General features: G+C 40.6%; 1 protein-coding gene across 3 annotated transcripts in view; it reads left to right on the plus strand.

Moving 5' to 3' along the window:
• Window positions 1–18454, plus strand: part of HOOK1 (hook microtubule tethering protein 1) — a 62510-nt gene that overhangs the window by 12650 nt on the left and 31406 nt on the right. For 2 of the 3 annotated variants that reach the window (XM_036347969.1, XM_036347967.1), the window contains exons 4-9: window positions 3247–3297; window positions 4475–4607; window positions 10025–10092; window positions 11370–11432; window positions 12711–12794; window positions 17182–17348. In XM_036347969.1, the coding sequence (XP_036203862.1) occupies window positions 3247–3297; window positions 4475–4607; window positions 10025–10092; window positions 11370–11432; window positions 12711–12794; window positions 17182–17348 (566 nt within the window). The remainder of the gene's footprint in view (window positions 1–3246; window positions 3298–4474; window positions 4608–10024; window positions 10093–11369; window positions 11433–12710; window positions 12795–17181; window positions 17349–18454) is intronic. The other variant, XM_036347968.1, reaches the window with a different exon arrangement.

An 18454-nucleotide genomic window follows, 5' to 3' on the forward strand; every position in this document is an offset into this window, starting at 1 on the left:
TCAGGTTCTCTTGCCAATTTCTGTAGTCAGGTTCAGTCCAGGATCTTTTGCCATGTTCTCTCGCTAGGTTCTGTCTCTAGGTTCTGAGGCCAGTTTCTGTCCAGGAACTTTTGCCATGTTCTCTCCAGCGAAGTTCTTCTGTCTCTAGAGAATGTTCTGTGTAGGTTCTGTGCCTAGATTCCGTCTCTCTTAGTTCTGTGTTCTAAGCTCTGTATTCTAAGTTCTGTCCCTTGCTGTCTTATTACATCTGTATTTATACCAGTTGATTCAATCCTATCAATCTCTATTACAAAGGTTAGGGCGTTTCCTATCTCCATTCCAGGGAGTAAAGATTATGTAGCTTAAGCATGATTGTTCGTAGTTAAAGTGATTAATTACCCACCTGGCACTAGTTAAGAGGTTTTATTCCCTCCCTAACTTCAGGGGAAAATCCCTACCTGGGGAAACAACCTTTCTCAGAGAGGAGACCTTGGTTAAAACACATAGTGCCAAGAAGGTGAGCAAACATATTAAGAACAATATGCCCTATATGCCAGGTCCCTTGAAACAGCAAGGATGGACCAGCTCCCGGCAGGTTTCTTTGGATAAATTCCTAGAAGTGGGATCACTGGGTCATCTTTTAAAGGTTTTGGGGTGTGGAAAGCAGATTCTTTCGTTAGGGCTGGGGAACCATTTTTCTTCCAAGGGCCATTTGGATATCCTATCTAATAAAAGAGAAACATGGTAATTAGTGTACGACCGCTACCCTTCCCATTGGCTAATCAGGGCAATATGCAAATTAACTGCCAGCCAAGATGGCGGCCGGCAGCCAGGCAGCTTGAAACTAACATGAGGCTTGCTTGCTTCAGTGACGGAGGACTCCAATGTTCCCTGCTTGCTGCTGCCGGCCTCTGAGCTGCAACTCTAAGCAACTATGTAACAAATATAGAAGCTAAACAAAACCCCAGAAACCTGCTTTAGTCCGCCGGGCTTCAGTCAGCAGGATCGCAACATTGTAAGCAAAGGCCAGAAACCTACTTTCAGCAGTGGAGGCCTAAGAGCTGGGGCCAAGCCTCAAAGCTAAAGCTGGCCCAGAATAAAAATTTTAAAAAAAAGAAAAAAAGGAGTGGTTGGGAGCTTCAGTCACCCCCATCCTGAAAACAGCCCTCAGCCCCTCACCCAGACTGGCCAGGCACCCTAGTGGGGACCCCTACCCTAATCCATGACACCCTTCAGGGCAAACCAGCCGGCACCCACCCGTGCACCAGGCCTCTACCCTATATAGTAAAAGGGTAATATGCCTCCCAGCACCGGGATCAGTGGAGCCGAGAGGCCTCCCGGCACCGGGATCAGCGTGAAGGGGCAGTGCCCAAACCCCCTGATCGTCCTGCGGCTCTGTGTGTGACAGGGGGCGGGGCCACAACCTCCCTATCCACCCTGCTCTGTTCGCCCCAACCCCCTGATCAGCCCTGCTCTGTGCCTGATAGGGGGGAGCTCCCCAACCCCCTGATCACCCTGCGGCTCTGTGTGTGACAGGGTGCGGCACCCCAACCCTGCTCTGTGTGTGACAGGGTGCAGTGCCCCCCCCCCCCATGGGCCCTGCTCTGTGTGTGACGGGGTAGAGCCATAACCTCCCCATCGGCCCTGCCCTGAATGTGAGAGTGGCGGTGCCCCAACCCCCCCATCGGCCCAGCTCTGTGGGTGATAGAGGGCAGTGCCCCAACACCCTGATGGGCCCTGCTCTGTGCGTGACGGGGCAGCACCCCAACCCCCTGATTGGCCCTGCTCTGTGCGTGACAGGGTACAGAGCCCCAACCCCCCTGATGGGCCCTGCTCTGTGAGTGACAGGGGGCAGTGCTCCAACCCCCTTATTGGCCCTGCTCTGTGCATGACGGGGTGGCGCCGCAACCTCCCCATCGACCCTGCCTTGAGTGTGACAGGGGACGGTGCCCCAACCCCCCAATCGGCCCTACCCTGAGCGTGACTGAGGGTGGCATCACAACCTCCAGATCGCCCTGTTCTGTGCATGACCGGGGAAGGCGCCCCAACTCCCCAATCGGCCCTGCTCTGAGCCCGACCAGGGGCTGCACCTAGGGATTGGGCCTGCCCTCTGCCACTGGGGAGCAGGCCCAAGCCAGCAGGTCGTTATCTCCCGAGGGGTCCCAGACTGCGAGAGGGCACAGGCCGGGCTGAGGGACCCCCCCCTCTCCCCCGAGTGCACAAATTTTTGTGCACCGGGCCTCTAGTTTATAACATAATTCTCGGGCCATACAAAATTATCAGCTTAAAAATTAGCCTGCTCTATTTGGTCAAACATTTAATTAACTCACTCCTAATGCCTTGGCAGGGCCAGACCAAATGATTCTGCAAGCCAGACATTCTCCACCGCTGTTCTAGGGCTAGGTTAGACCTACTACTAAGTTGTGGTCTTTGGGAGTTATTAGTGAATGCTTGTCTATACAGCATAGTCTCTTCACCCTGGCTGGTGGGAATTTCTTCAGTTTCTGGCTTGTATAATCATTGAGAATTGTTCAGATTATAGTTCCCAGGATTGTTCTTTCCTTGGAAATTGTGTTAAATCTCATTGAGTTTTACCCATGCACATGCAAATTAATATTCAGTCATAGCGTCAAAGGAACCATTAATGCATATTTCTGGAGTTCTTTTTCTCTATAGCTCTCAATTTTTCATTTGTCTGCCCTGCAAATTCTAAATATTGTGATCTTCATGAACATCTGATGTCTCTCTCTTCAACTCAACAAGAACATCAGGCCCTATGCTATCGTGTGAAAATTGCCTCTAGAAAGAAATCTTGGATAGTGTAGGGGTCATCTTTTTTTGTTTTCCTTATCTCAGAAATTATAGTTCTATATTACTTGTTGGCTACAGCTTGAAAACAATTGACCCTTTTATCTTCTCCTGTTTTCTAGTTGTTTGTGTCAGGAAAATTAAGTCTAGACTTATTACTCGCTCATGACTGAGCATGGACGTGCTAAATCTTTAAAGTTGGTACTTAACTTCATTCTGTCTCATTTTAAATAGAATCACCCTGGTTAAACTTTGTAAGCATGCAGACATTATTTTCTTTCACTCAAATTGATTAACACTTCAGTGTTTAAAAATTATCATGTACTTAATATTTGTAGAACTGTACCATGTAGTATATTTTTTATTTTTATCAGGGGGCAGTTTCTGTTGTCTTTCACCTTGGCATACATTTTCTTTCATTATGAAATTGTGAAATTTGTTATTTTTTCCCCCCATTAGGCTAGTAATTTAAAGAAGGTACTTCAAGGAATTATGAGTTATTACAGCGAGGTATGAGAAACATCTGACTTTGTTTAACTACAAAATGCTATGTGATAATTATATGACACTGAAAAATGACTTGGCTTTTCATTTATAACATATTACTGGAAAATAATTTATAATGAATATATATCTTTTTGCCATTTTTAGAACATTTAAATTATGTGAATATAAACAGGCTTAAACTTAATATATTGATTTGGGAAATAATGTTGCTTCTATATTGATACTGTTTAAATTGATTATATTTTGAAATAGAATTGCCTCCAAATGGTTTGATTTTATGCAATGCTATAAAGTAGACCTTATAATGAAATTGCAATTATTTCATATTTAAAACATTGCTTTGATAGCTATTTGCAATGCAAACAATAGCACAAATATACTATGAAATTATGCTTGTGCAAATGAATTGGGGGGAAATGCAAAGTAAAAGCAGTATTAAACACATTAGCTAGTACATTTAAGTATTTTTTTTCTTATTCAGCATCATAAGTTCACTGCTAGGATTATTTGATATAACAATGTTTATTGCTTAATGTTTGGAAATGGCAGTAATTGCCATTACAAAATTATGTTTCTATTTTTTAAAGTTGTCCCAGTTTAGCTTGTTATTTCTTCCAAATAATTTTAAGACTGAAATTTTTCAATTTATTTATGCCTAAAACTCATTTTGAAGCTTTTTCTAATGCCACAAAAACTCTTAATTAGCTGAAAAAGAAAGATCAGGTCAGGAAAGATTAATTCATTAGATTTGTTGTTTATGTGTGATGATTTATTTTGTGATTCTCTTAACTGATTATATATCAAAATATCATGAATATTCTTTGGCATAACATAAATCTTTTTTTTTTTTTTTTTTTTTTTTTTTTTTTTAATGAAAAGGCCTAAGTATTGTCAAGATAGATCAGGCCAGGGGCTTCTTAAGTAATCCCTTTTTTATAGTGAGATCGAAGGATATTTTGTACAAAAGCATTTTAGTTGCTTTTGGTTTGTTACTCAAAATTTTGGGAGGTGGCTTGAACTTTACTAACTGGCTTTAGTCAATATTTTGGGTGTATCATTTGTTAATTTATCTGAGTCATTTTAGGAACCTATTTATAATTTTTCTAGTAATAATTAAATGCAGTAAATTTTTTGTAGCCTACATAAATGAATGATTTAATTTATTGTTTCAATACCACAGTTTTTGGGGCAACAGATTTCTGAAGAACTTATTCCTGATTTAAACCGAATAACTGAAAGTTCAGATTCTGTGGAGCTTGGGAGGTTACTGCAGCTTATTTTAGGTTGTGCGGTCAACTGTGAAAAAAAGCAAGGTAAGTGAATTTCTGTCATTTGAGAATATGTACTTTCTATAAACAACCTACATTTCTATAGAAAATAGCACTAAAATGTCCTGTTACTGGTTGATAGCACCCTGAGATGTAAGCCAGAAAATAGGAATTCTAGCACAGCTCTGCCACTAAAAAGTTACCAATCTTGAGTATCATAATTATACCCGGATTCTGAGATTCATATTCAGTGGCTATATATAATGTATTTTAATTTAATTAGTTTAATATGTTCATTGCTTAAGACTTAGTGGATAATCAGTAAATATTGTACTTATTCATTTGATACAGTATCTCTTTCACTTGTAAGCTAATAAAACCTTAGGTTGATTCAGAATCTGTACTAATAAAAGTGTAATATGCTAATTACACCGGACAGCCAAATGACCTTCCGGACATCATTTTGGACGACCTTGTGGACAAAGCTGTGGTGGTGGAGGCTGAGGCAGAGATGGTTAGGGGCGATCAGGCCAGCAGGGGAGCAGTTGGGGGCAATCAGGCTGGCAGGGGAGCAGTTAGGGGGTGATCAGTCCAGCAGGGGGAAAGTTAGGGGGCAATCAGGCCGGCAGGGGAGTAGTTTGGGTGCGATCAGGCTGGCAGGGGAGCAGTTAGGGGCATCAGGCAGGCAGAGGCAGTTAGGGGTGACCAGGCAGGCAAGCAGAGTGGTTAGTGTTGATCAGACAGGCAGGCAGAGTGGTTAGGGGCGATCAGTCAGGCAGGCAGGTAAGCGGTTAGAAGCTAGCAGTCCTGGATTGTGAGAGGGATGCCCAGCAGTAGGATTGGAGAGGGTGCAGGCTGGGCTGAGGGACCCCCGCCCCCATGCATGAATTTTGCGTACCAGGCCTCTAGTTTTATAAATAAATATGCAGATGTTAAATTATAATTCAGGCTTCTTTAGATGATATTCTGCTCTTCAGAAGAATGCCTGTCCAGTGAATCCTCCTAATAAGTAGTCTAATGATATAAATGGAATTGGTATATTATATTGATAAAAACAAACAGTGATCCATGTTCTACTGAGTAGAAGAAAAGCATTTTGGCTGAATATAGTGAATAAAATGATGAACTGAACAAAGCAGGATCTACTTGGCTGAAGGGCTTGCATTGATGTAAGTGGTAAGATTTTTGATGCTGGTGTTTTTTGCGTGAGCCAGCCAAACTTGGCTTTAGTACATTACCTTTAAAACAAAATGTTGGATACTTAAGTTGTAAAATATTTTTAAAATATGTTTTTATTGATTTTTATAGAGGGATAGATAGAAACTTCGATGAGAGAGAAACATCAATCAGTTGCCTCCTGCACACCCCCTACTGGGGATTGAGCTCACAACCCCGGGCATGTACCCTGACTGGGAACCCAACTGGTGACCTCCTGATTCATGGGTTAATGCTCAACCACTGAGCCATACCAGGCGGGCTAAGTTTGTAAAGTATTTTAAGCCAGGACCTTAGAAAACACATTCCATGTTATCTAATGAAAGAAGAGAGCATATGAGATAGGATAAGTTCAATAAAGCAAATTCAGGGAGGAGAAAAATAAAAAAAACTTGACATTAATCCTATATAATAAAAGTCTAATATGCAAATCGACCAAACGGCAGAATGACCTGTTGCTGTGATGCACACTGACCACCAAGGGGCAAGCAATGCAGGAGCTGCCTCCCAGGTGGTCAGTGCACTCCCACAGGGAGAGCGTCGCTCAGCCAGAGCCAGGCTCAGGGCTGGCGAGCGCAGCGGTGGAAGCCTTTCCTGCCTCTGTGGCAGCACTAACTATGTCTGGAGCGGGCCTAAACCATCAGTTGGACATCCCCTGAGGGCTCCTGGACTTCGAGAAGGTGCAGGCCGGGCTGAGGGATGCCCCTGAGTGCACGAATCTTGTGCCCCAGGCCTCTAGTTACAGTAGGTCCTCAGGTTATGTTGGAGATCCGTTACTACCACATGACGAGACACGATTTTCGCCATAAGTTGGAATCCACCTACATAAGCCGCTACATCACTCAGCTGGAGCACATTCACAGCAGTAATGAAGTGAAACAGTAAAAAAAATTTAAAAGGAAGATAACAGTTCCTGACCTTTACTTGTGGTAAATAAATAATAATAAACATAAAGCACATATGTACATACGTCAAAATGACAGTACTTTTTTTATATATAAATAAATGGCAGATGGTGACATAACCACAAAACAGTACGTCGGACTATGTAACCCGAGGACTGCCTGTATCAAAAAGGGATTGAGTATCTGGAAATTTTGATATTAGTCCTTCCAGCTGTCATTACCTAGCTGTTTTGTTTAGGGCACATCACTTCCCTAGAGGCTTTTATTTCTAACAGATAATGTCAAAGGTCTACCTATTGGAATGTAAAGTTAAAACTTCAGTAAGTGTTTAAAAATGGACAAATCGAAGCTCATTTTTAGCATTTTTCTGTTGTGATCTTTTGAATTTTTTCTTTAATCCTTTGTTTCTATTTCAATTACTGGGTATATATAACATCTGTCAAATAGTGGGCATTGGCACCAACTTAATGCCAATAGGAATCCTCAGTTTGGGTGCTGTGAAGAAGGAAACTATATACAGTGCAAAACAGCTCAACTGTGATACAGCACGACTATGAAAACAGCAGGGCTGTGAGGCAGACTTGGGGTCAGGCTCCTCTCCAGCTAGACGCTTCTGTTCTGCTCCTCCATGGTCTGCCTTGGGTTGAACTGGTCTGCTCTGCTCTGCTGTGCTTTGGTCTTTTGGTCTGCTCCTCTTTGGTCTGTTCTTCTCTGGCCCATTCAGCTCAGCCAGGGAGACACAGTCTTCAGTTTTTGGTGGAAAGGGAAAGTGTTCTCTCAGAGCTAGAGGGGAGCTGGCTTATATGGGAAGGAGTGCCCGCCCCTACTCCCTGATTGTTCAGTCCTCATGCAAATGAGGAATCTAAATCCTCACAGTGCCTCCAAAAGGCACTGTCTGATTGATTAGAATAGAGCCACTCTAGTTGGTTGGAACTTCACATCTCTGATTGGATGGAGAAAGCCTCAGGAATTCCTTTATAAGTTGGCTCATATGGAAGAAACACAGTGCAGGCAAGCAGTTAAGTGCAGATTCTCCCTGAAGTGCAGTTTGCATGTGAGGTTCCTGTGTAGAAATGGCTGATAATCTGTTTTATGTATTCTTTATTGATTACAGAGAGGAAGAAAGGGAGATAGGTAGAAAGACAGAAACATCAATGATGAGAATCATTGATCAGCTCCCTCTTATTGCATGCCCCCCTACTGGTGATTGAGCCTGGAACCCGGGCATTTGCCCCGACCGGGAATCAAACCGTGACCTCCAGGTTCACAGGTCTATGCTCAAACACTGACCTACGCTAGACGAGCTGGGCTCTGTTTTTTTTAAAATTTGAGCCCAGTTAACCACCAAGAGCCCTTCTTAGTAGGTGTCTTCTTTCTCAGGGTTCACACATTATTTTTGCTTAATTTTAGCATGTTTGTCAGTTTTAATACTCTTTTAATAAAGAAACAACTTTGGCTTTGATTCTGTTCTATTTGTACTGGTAAATATTCGTTCTTCTATCTTGTTTCTTTCACTTGAATAAATCAGTTCTATTTCAAGGTATGATTGGCATGTTAAGCTAGAGTTTTCCCTTACATTATAATTTTGTTGCTTCCTACAAATTTTAATGTAATATGTAGTATTTTCATAATTTTAAGCATCACTTAGCAATTTTGTCCTCATATTTTTAAAAGGAAATTCAATTCTTAGATAAATAAATAAAAGCTTAGAAAGTAGTAAATATAAGGAGATAGCTTAATTTTCATTATTAAAAAATCAGGACTAGCCCTAGCTGGTTAGGCTTACTGGATAGAGCGTCGGCCTGGGGATTGAGGGGTCCCAGGTTCAATTCCGGTCAAGGGCATGTACCTTGGTTGCGGGCACATCCCCAGTAGGGGGTGTGCAGGAGGCAGCTGATCGATGTTTCTCTCTCATTGATGTTTCTAACTCTATCCCTCTCCCTTCCTCTCTGTAAAAAATCAATAAAATACATATTTTTAAAAAATCAGGATTATCTACTTGAATTTATTTTTGGAGGAATGTGTCTGGGTTTGCAATTTTTAGGAGTAAGCAGATAAATGAAAAAAAAATTCTTTAAGTAACTTAATTAAAATGTAAAAATAAAACACATCCAGAATATAATGTTGCTTCCACACCTTCATGCTTTGCAAACTTTATTTTCAAAATGATTCCATCCAAGGTATTGCAACATTCTAATCATGAATGAATGAACTAGTTTGGTAAACAGTATATTTTGGTGAGGAAAATGATCATTTTTTTTGACTACTTTAGCAAACTGGAAGTACTCTATTATCCCAAAAATTCAGTTAAAGGAAACCATTCCACTTCTTGTGCATTCTCTAGTTAATTCTCACCCCCCCTCCCCGCCCCCCCCACACACACTCATATAGCACTTAGTTGTCAGGTACATATCAGAATCGGAATCTGTCTAGTTGTTGGCTTCACAAATAAAAGAAAGACTTAAAGAACTTCTTAGAAGTTTCCAGAGGAGTTATTAAAATAATAAAACTATTAGACAATACGAAGTCTTTAAAGTTGTTAGAAAATTGTCTTAGCTAGAAAACATGTAGTTGAAATGGATTTAAATCTGCAAATACATGAAAGACGTCTCATCATTCCTCCTTTCTCATTGGGATAGTATCAGCTTAACTTATTGCATGTGTGCTTGTATCAGTATCATCTTAAGATGAGACTTGGTAAATGTTGGATGGGCTTTTACAGGAAGCTAGATAACTTCTTTCTTTGAAAGCCTTCCTGAAATGAACTAAATAGGCGATAAAATTAAACTTTCTGGGCTTAAAATTTTAGAAGTTCATTTAATACATGTGATTTTATTCCATGATACTGAATATTTTAACAAGAGGGAAGAAATTGTCATAATTGTTTTAAGATTAATTGCAATCTCTTCTTTTTCTGTTCCTTATAAGAAAATTAGAAGTTTTCTTCTTTAAAATAAACCATTTAGCCTTGGCTGGGTGGCTCAGTTGGTTGGACTGTCATCCTGTACACCAAAATGTTGTGGGTTTGATTTCTGGTCATGGTGCATTCAGGAGGCAACTAATCGATTTCTCTCTCTCTCCTTCTCCCTAAAAATCAATAAAAACATATGCTTATATGAGGATTAAAAATAAGTAGATAAACCATTTAAAAATATTTATATGAATATTTTTAATTCTCTGCTTGTTTTTAATTGACATATTTCTTGTGGAAAAATAATGTAATTGCATAGACAATTATATGTGGTAAATGCATTTTTATGCTATTAATTGAATGGCTAAAGCACTATGGGTAAAGAGTAGATTCTTTTTCAGAAAAAATCTGATTTCTTTTTTAAATCATAGAACATATTCAAAACATAATGACACTGGAAGAGTCTGTTCAACATGTGGTCATGACTGCTATTCAAGAGGTAAGTTACTTCATATTCACATATGTATGAAAATCTTAAACCAAATGTTATAAAACTTCACATAAATTTTATGGATGTATATTTTTCTGTTTGTATAAATTTGCTCTTTGCAGCATGTTTACTTGCTTTTAAGCTATTGTGTCTTCCCTGTCCCCCCCAAAAATATCTTAAAAGGACATCAAGCCCAATATTAGTTTTTCTGCATTTAAAAGATAAATTGATATTGTCAAGATCCTTTAAATAACTTCAATTAAGCAGGATAAATAACCTCTCTCTAGGTAGGAATTTTTATTTATTCTCCTTTTTTCTGCCAGTTACAGCAATCTCTCCTGAAATTTTAAAGTGTGTTCTGTGTATTTGTATTTATGTGTGTGTATGTATGTATATGTATGTGTGTGTAACATTTGCATTTTCAGAATGTTAGAACTGTGAGAAAGCATGGTGATACTTAATAGGTTTTGGAGCCAGGTAGCCTGGGTTCAAGCCAGACTAGTTATCAAAGTTGAACCATAAAGATTCAGAAATCATGTCATGCATATTTATTCTTAAAATCAGACTAAAAAGGCAGAGATACAGAGCAGGGGAAACCTGAGGGAAAGTAGAGTGAAGGATTACTGAGGACAACCATAGTTTGGAAGGGGCATTATATAGGACTTTAGAAGTCTGTGTGCTCTGAATATGCATTTTTGGTTTGAATTCAAGGTGTCACTATACATAAATAAGTCTGCCTTTTATATGCAAAAATAACTATCTTACAGAAATTTTTTCATATAACTCCTATGTTTAAAATCTCTTTAAATTAGTAATTTTGCCATATCACTCATTTTTTCTTTTTTTTTCCTTTTTTCCCTTTAATTGAATTTACTGTGGTGTCACTGGTTAACATAGTTATACAGGTTTCAGGTGCACAATTCTGCTGTATCACTCATATAAAGGCTGTATTTTAAAAGTTAATATTTATTATGGAAGAGTCATTTTAATTATGTTCATTTTTATTCATCTTTTAGAACTTCGATTATAATTCTTTAGTGCACATGTTTTCAATATGTGTACTTATTTTAAGCATACTTTACTTATAATATCCTCACTTGTATAATGCCTTGAATATTGTGTTATTTAACTTAAACCTCTGTAAAATTTTTATTTGGATAATATTCTAAGGATTGTCAAATTAAGATAAGGAAAAATTATAAAGTGTTCCACTGTCCTTTCAAGTAAACATTTTTACTGTAGAAACATCAGTTTATTGTACTTAATTTACTATTTTAATTTCCTAGTTGATGAGTAAAGAAATATTGAGCTCTCCTACAAATGATGCTGTTGGAGAATTAGAACAACAGGTGAGTATTTCAGTATGTGAGGAAGATGTTGAAAGCAATGATATAGTACTTTGCCAGTTACTGTCATAAAGCTTACAGAGTACATATACAAGATTATTTTCCTCCATGAGGTTTAGATAGTTTATGAGATCTCAATTGAATATTATGCATTCCTTCATGAATACAAGTAGTGCTGGTCTGCAGAGATCATTTGAAGAGCTGAAAGGTATCAAATTTCCTTCTGACACTTATAAAGCATACTAGAGGCCTGGTGCACGAAATTTGTGCACTGGGGGTGGGGGTGGGGCGTCCCTCAACCCGGCCTGTGCCCAGGGATTGGGCCTAAGCCAGCAGTTGGACATCCCTCTCGCAGTCTGGGATTCTTCTCACAGTCTGGGACCCTCACTCCTTACTGCCCACCAGCTCACTGTTCCTTAGTGCTACTGCGGTGGCGGGAGAGACTCCTGCCTCCGCTGCGCTCGCCAGCGGTGAGCCCGACTTCTGGCTGAGCAACCACCAAGGGGTTGCTCTTGCATTGAACGTCTGCCCTCTAGTGGTCAGTGTGCATCATAGTGACTGGTTGGCCGATCTTTCTGCCTTTTGGTCGATTTGCATATTAGGGTTTTATTATATAGGATGTGACCCATTTTATATAGTTAGAAAGTAGCAGACAGTTTAAAAAATTCTGCTAAGTTCACATTTATCTACTAAGGTAATATAATTTTTGTAACAGTTGCTTTCCTTTCTCTTAATATTGAAGAAACAGCTCAAAGACCCTGTACTTGAGTCTCCTTCCCCTGGCTCTATTATATGACTTTCTTAATGGGGGAAAATGCCCTCTCCGCCTGGATATAATCCAGTCTGGTTGTAAAGGAAAGGGTAAGAGGAGAGGCAAATGCATCAAGAACTTTTCTTGTTACATTTTTAGACATTTGTTTTTCATGAATTCACTCATCTGAAGAAGTATTTCAAATTAAAATATTTTTTTCTAGAAAGATTTTAATTTAAGCTTGTGCTCTAATTTTTTTCTGTGATGAAATTAAGCAGTGCATCCGCTAATACTCTTGCTTAAATATTTCACAAGGATTTACATAAAATTTTATTTCTGTGGGACCTTAGCCTTAAATGTTAATGATATGTAAATATCACAATAAAACAAAAAATTAAGACTTATTTGTTAATAGGTAAAATTTAAAAACCTTTTCCAATATCAGTGTATATATGTGTTGTGATGAAAGCATATTTTTCAGTTTGTATCAAAACATGATTTACTAACAATTAGGACATTTTATATTTCAGCTTAAAAGGGCTCTGGAAGAACTTCAGGAAGCACTCTCAGAAAAAGAAGAACTGAGGCAGAGATGCCAAGAACTGGATATGCAGGTGCGGAAAAGAAACCCGATCTAAGAAAGTTCCTGTTTTAAGTGTACCAGGGTTTAATTTTAATTAGGTAATTGGCAAAGTGTATTGGAGGTTGGGTTTCATTTCATAAAGGGCCCATTAAAAGACTGTATTAAAGGTTTGAATATTCCAGTATTATTTTCATAATTATTTTCTCTCTAATTGAAAATTGCTGGCTTAACTACTTTGAAAAGATCATTCTAAATATAGAATTTTAACTAATATTTAGATGTGTTAGTTTTATCTTTTGTAAAAAGGGGAAATTAAAGTATCTATTTCATATTGTTTGTATATTAAGTGAGGTGATGGATAGAAATGCTTAGAAGTGCTTGACCCCCCCAATAACTGAGTGCCAATTTTGATTTTCTAGCATGTATGTGAATATGAACACATGCATATATAATTCTTGTGTTTATCTGTAATGCATGTTAGCAGAATAAACTTGATGTAAGAAATAATTAATGGTTAAAGAGAGAGATTTTCAAACCAGGCCATCTATATCCAGAATCTGGCCATGTTATTAACTGGTTATATCCTCTCAGGCAAGTCACTTAATTTCTATACTTCATCTTAATTTCTATCACATCTGTCAAGAAATGATGTGATAATATATATCTCCCAGAGTGATTATGAGTATTGAGTGAGTTAATATACATAAAGCACTAAGAATAAGGTGGCACATAGCACTGTATATTTGCATACATACATTGTTATTGCTATTATGTGAAGATGCAAATGTAGAAGTTATGTAATAAGTCTTAAAACTATACAAAAGGTTAATTGTACTGTCATAATATCCTATATGTAAATTTAATTTTTGTGTATGTTTCTATTGTAAGGATCTTAAGGGCACAAATTCTTATTCTTTTTTTATATATCAGTCACTTAGGATTATACATGACAGGTAATAGTCACTAAACTGCTTTTATGACAAGGAGGGATAATTGTTTCCTTGTATAGCTGCCTGGGGACAGTTTTCCAGACTTTTTTGTGTTTCTCATTAGGAGGACAATGTCTGTAACTTTCCTATAGTGTATTTAAGGTAAAATTAAGAATTTTAATTTCCTGTTATTAGCTCAATGTGTCAATATATAGTCTCATTCACATAAGTGGGTTAAGTTAATTACACCTTTTGAAAATAAAAATACCAGACTTGTACAGTATGTCAGAAGTCATGATAGGTCAAGTTTGTTGTTTTGTGTGTGTGTGTGTGTGTGTGTGTGTGTTTAATCCTTATTCAAGGGTATGTTTTTATTGATTTTTAGAGAGAAGAAGGGGGGAGAGAGAGAAACCTTGATGTGAGAAATATCAATCAGTTACCTCCCAGATGTGCCTGGACTGAGCAGGGATTGAACCTACAACCTAATTATCTGACTGGGAATTGAACCTGAAACTTTTTGGTGTGTGGGACGATGCTCCAACCAATTGAGCCACCTGGCCAGGGCAGCTCCAGTTTTTTGTTTTAATAATCACAATAAAATCATATGTAAACTTAGGGCTTTGTAAAAAGTCACAGCCTTGCTATAAACTTTTAAAGATGTTTTAAAATGAAAACAAATAGAACAAGAGAGCAAATCATGCTTATTACATAAATTGTAAGTAAAGTAGGAAAATGTACTAATACTGATGTGATTTTAAAGTTACTTGTTTTTAGCCATCCTATATAATAAAAGCCCAGCGACCATAACGGTATAAGGACCAGAATGACTGCTCGACCAATCACTTTGAGGTGTACTGACTACCTCTTGGTCCCACCCCTGGCCCACAAGCTCATATCGCTGGATGGCGAACGGGGAACTGGAGTGGGTGGTGGCGGTGGGACTGGGGACTGGCGAACTGGCGGAAGATGGCTCTGATCTCAGGTTAGGCCTAGGGACCGTACTCGTGCACAATTTCATGGGCCAGGCCTCTAGTTTTAAATAAGAGAATAGTCTCAATGTAAGTATAAATTTAATTCATATTGTTCTTATTGATTCATGAACTAAATAATGTATTTGTCCCTAAAGACTTGATGTGCAACTGATCATTTTCTGCTATGAAACTAAAATGATAACTTTGTGCATACATCTATGTATTTTGGCTTACTAGGTAACAGCATCCTGCAAATAAATTTATAACTAAAAAAGGAACAAATTAATATTTCAAAGTTAATTGATATATCACAGTTTAGAGCAGCGGTTCTCAACCTGTGGGTTGCGACCCCTTTGGCGGTCAAACGACCCTTTCACAGGGGTTGCCTAAGACCATCCTGCATATCAGATATTTACATTACAATTCATAACAGTAGCAAAATTACAGTTATAAAGTAGCAACGAAAATAATTTTATGGTTGGGGTCACAACATGAGGAACTGTATTTAAAGGGCCAGAAGGTTGAGAACCACTGGTTTAGAGACTTAGAAACATTTTCTTTATGGAACCAAGGCAAGCATAACATTTTGGAAATATTTTCATTATCTATACTAATAAAAGGGTAGTATGCTAATTAGACTGGGATACCTTCCGGAAGACCTTCCAGACAAAGCCATGGTGGTGCGGCCGAGGCAGAGGTGGTTAGAGGTGATCAGGCCGGCAGGGGAGGGCAGTTGGGGGCTAGCAGGCCGGCAGGGGTGGCAGGTGGGGGTAGTTGGGGGTGAGCAGGCCAGCGGGGAAGGCAGTTGGGGGCAATCAGGCTGGTGGGCGGGGCAGTTGGGGGCGAGCAGACCGGCAGGGGCGGGGGGCAGGTGTAGGTGAGCAAGCCAGTGGGGGCGCAGTTGAGGGCGAGCAGGGGGTGCAGTTGGGGGCAAGCTGGCCAGCAGGGGGGCAGTTGGGGGCAAGTAGGCCAGTGAGGGAGCAGTTGGGGGCTAGCTGGCTGGTGGGGGGGCAGTTGGGGGCGAGCAGGCTGGTGGGGGGCGGAAGTTGGGGGTGAGCAGGCCGGTGGCGGGGGCAGTTGGGGGGGAGCAAGCCGGCGGGAGGGCAATTAGGGACAGGTCAGCGGAGGGGGTGGCTGGGGGCAATCAGTCCGGCAGGGGTGGGCAGTTAGGGGTGATCAGGCAGGCAGGTTAGCAGTTAGGAGCCAGCAGTCCCGGATTGTGAGAGGGATGTCCCAGTTTCGAGAGGGTGCAGGCTGGGCTGAGGGACACCCACCTCCCCCAGTGCATGAATTTCGTTCACCGGGCCACTAGTCCTATATTAAAAGTCTAATATGCTAAGTGTTTGGTTATCTGGTCGTCTGTTCAACCAATCAAAGTGTAATATGCTAATGACTAGAGGCCTGTTGCAGGAAGATTCCTGCAAGAATAGGGCTTCCTCAGGCCTATTCCTGCAAGAATAGGGCTTCCTGAGGCCGGAGCAAATCGCCACCTTGATTCCTCCCGCCTCCACCACCTGGCTTCCTCCTGTCTCCTCTGCCTTGCTCCCTCCTGTCTCTGCCTCCACGTTCTCTCCTTTCTCCGCCGCCTGGCTCCCTCCCGTCTCCGCTGCCTCACTCCCTCCCTTCTCTGCCTCCACGCTCCCTCCTGTCTCCGCTGCCTGGCTCCCTCCCTTCTCCACCGCCTGGCTCCCTCCCTTCTCCGCCACTTTGCTCCCTCCATGTCCCCTGCCTCAGCTCCGCTCCCATCTCTGCTACCTCCCATCCGTTTCCTTCTTCGCTGCTTGGCTCCCTTCTACAGTGCTTTACTTCCTTCTACACTGTCTTCAGTCTTCCCTGGGTGCCTGTGTATGCAAATTAACTGCCATCTTTGATGGGTTAATTTTCATACTCTTCTGATTGGCTGGTGGGCGTAGCAAAGGTATGGTCAATTAGCATCTTTGTCTTTTATTAGTGTAGATATGCTAAAGCTGGTCAACCACTCGCTATGCTGTGCACTGACCACCAGTGACAGACGCTCTGACTGATAGATTAGCGTGCTGCTGGGGTACAGCCGATAGGGACTGAGCGAGACGGGCCGGACGTGCCTTGCAGCCCTCCCACAATCCCTCCCTGGCTGGCCAACCTCCTGCGTCTCTCCCCAGCCCTGTTCATGCACTGGTGCGGTCCCTCGGCCTGGCCTGAACCCTCTTGCAATCCGGGCCGAGGGAACCCCCTTCCCCGAGTTCACAAATTTTGTGCACTGGGCCTCTAGAGAGAGAGAGAGTGTGTGTGTGTGTGTGTGTGTGTGTGTGTGTGTGTGTGTGTGTACACGTGTATGTACTCTTTTCTGTATGGTAATCTAATTAATCTGATTTCTTATGTTTGGAACCTCTTAGACCCAGAATTCTAGAGTTGGAAGGGTCCTAGGAATTATCTTGCTCAAGCAAATTTAATGGGTTTGTCAGAATTAGAACTTAAAACTCTGGACTTTAAGGTTGTTAGTATTGATGCTTATATTTGTGTATTTGTCTTTTTGTAGGTGACTGCACTTCAAGATGAAAAGAATTCACTGGTTTCTGAGAATGCGATGATGAATGAAAAACTTGACCAGTTGGATGGATCTTTTGATGATCCAAATACAATGGTTGCAAAAAAGTTTTTTCATGCACAGTTACAACTAGAGCAATTACAGGAAGAAAACTTCAGGTAGCATTTTTAGTTGAAGTCATTCTATAGAGTTTTATTAAGCTGATAGCTAAAAAATTGTAACAATTATAAAGCATGTTTAGGACACTGATTAAGCTACTGAAATACCAACTGCTGTCCTCACAGGGTTTATAATCCAGTAAGGCAAGTGGGATACATATATAAACCATTCAAAATAACGTGTGATAAGCGCCAAATGAAGATCACAGGCAAGTCCACTAGGAGTTTAAAGGAGGGATTGCTGAAGCCTAGTGAGAATGGGTCATTTCTTATTTAGTACAGGTAACTTGATAATAACTGGGGAAATCAGTTTATATTGACCTCTTTTATTTTAGTCCAATGACTTCAGGGTTCATTCTAATCTCCATTTTGATATGGTAACTTCCTACTCCAACAGCCAGAAACCTGCCTTACATTTTCCTCAGTATATTTACTCAACCCCAAAATACACAGAAAATAATTTAAGAATTGCTAATGCAAGCTAATAATAGACTTCGGTATGTTTACAGTTCTTTTTATAAGATAACATTTACATATTGTGAAATGAGTAAATACTAAGCACAATTTGACATGTTTTAACAAATGCCGACATTTGTGTAACTCAGACTTTTATCATTAGGTAAATTATTTCCGTCACTGCGGAGAGTTTCCTTATGCTTCTTCCCAGTCAGTCCTACCTTCCAGAGCTATTTATTTTTTCTTCTGATTATTTTTCACCATAGATTTCTTTTCTCTCACCTAGAATTCTCCATAAATTGAATCATGCAGTGTGAACTCTTTGGTGACTAATTTCTTTTGTTTATTAGCATGTTTGTGAGATTCATGTCGAATGTATGAATAATTCATTTTCTTGCTGAGTATTATTCTATTACTAGAGGCCCAGGGCACAAAAATTTGTGGACTCGGGGGGGAGGGTTCCTCAGCCCGGCCTGTGCCCTCTTGCAGTCTGGGGCCCCTCAGGGGATGACTACTTGCTGGCTTTGGCCCGCTCCCTGGGGATTGGGCCTAAGCTGGCAGTCAGACATCCCTCTGGCAGCCCAGGAGCCCTCGGGGGATGTCCACTTGCTAGTGGGGAGCAGGCCTAAACTGCAGTCGGACATCCTTAG

Source organism: Myotis myotis, unplaced genomic scaffold, assembly GCF_014108235.1.
Source record: "Myotis myotis isolate mMyoMyo1 unplaced genomic scaffold, mMyoMyo1.p scaffold_m19_p_2, whole genome shotgun sequence".
Taxonomy (NCBI): domain Eukaryota; kingdom Metazoa; phylum Chordata; class Mammalia; order Chiroptera; family Vespertilionidae; genus Myotis; species Myotis myotis.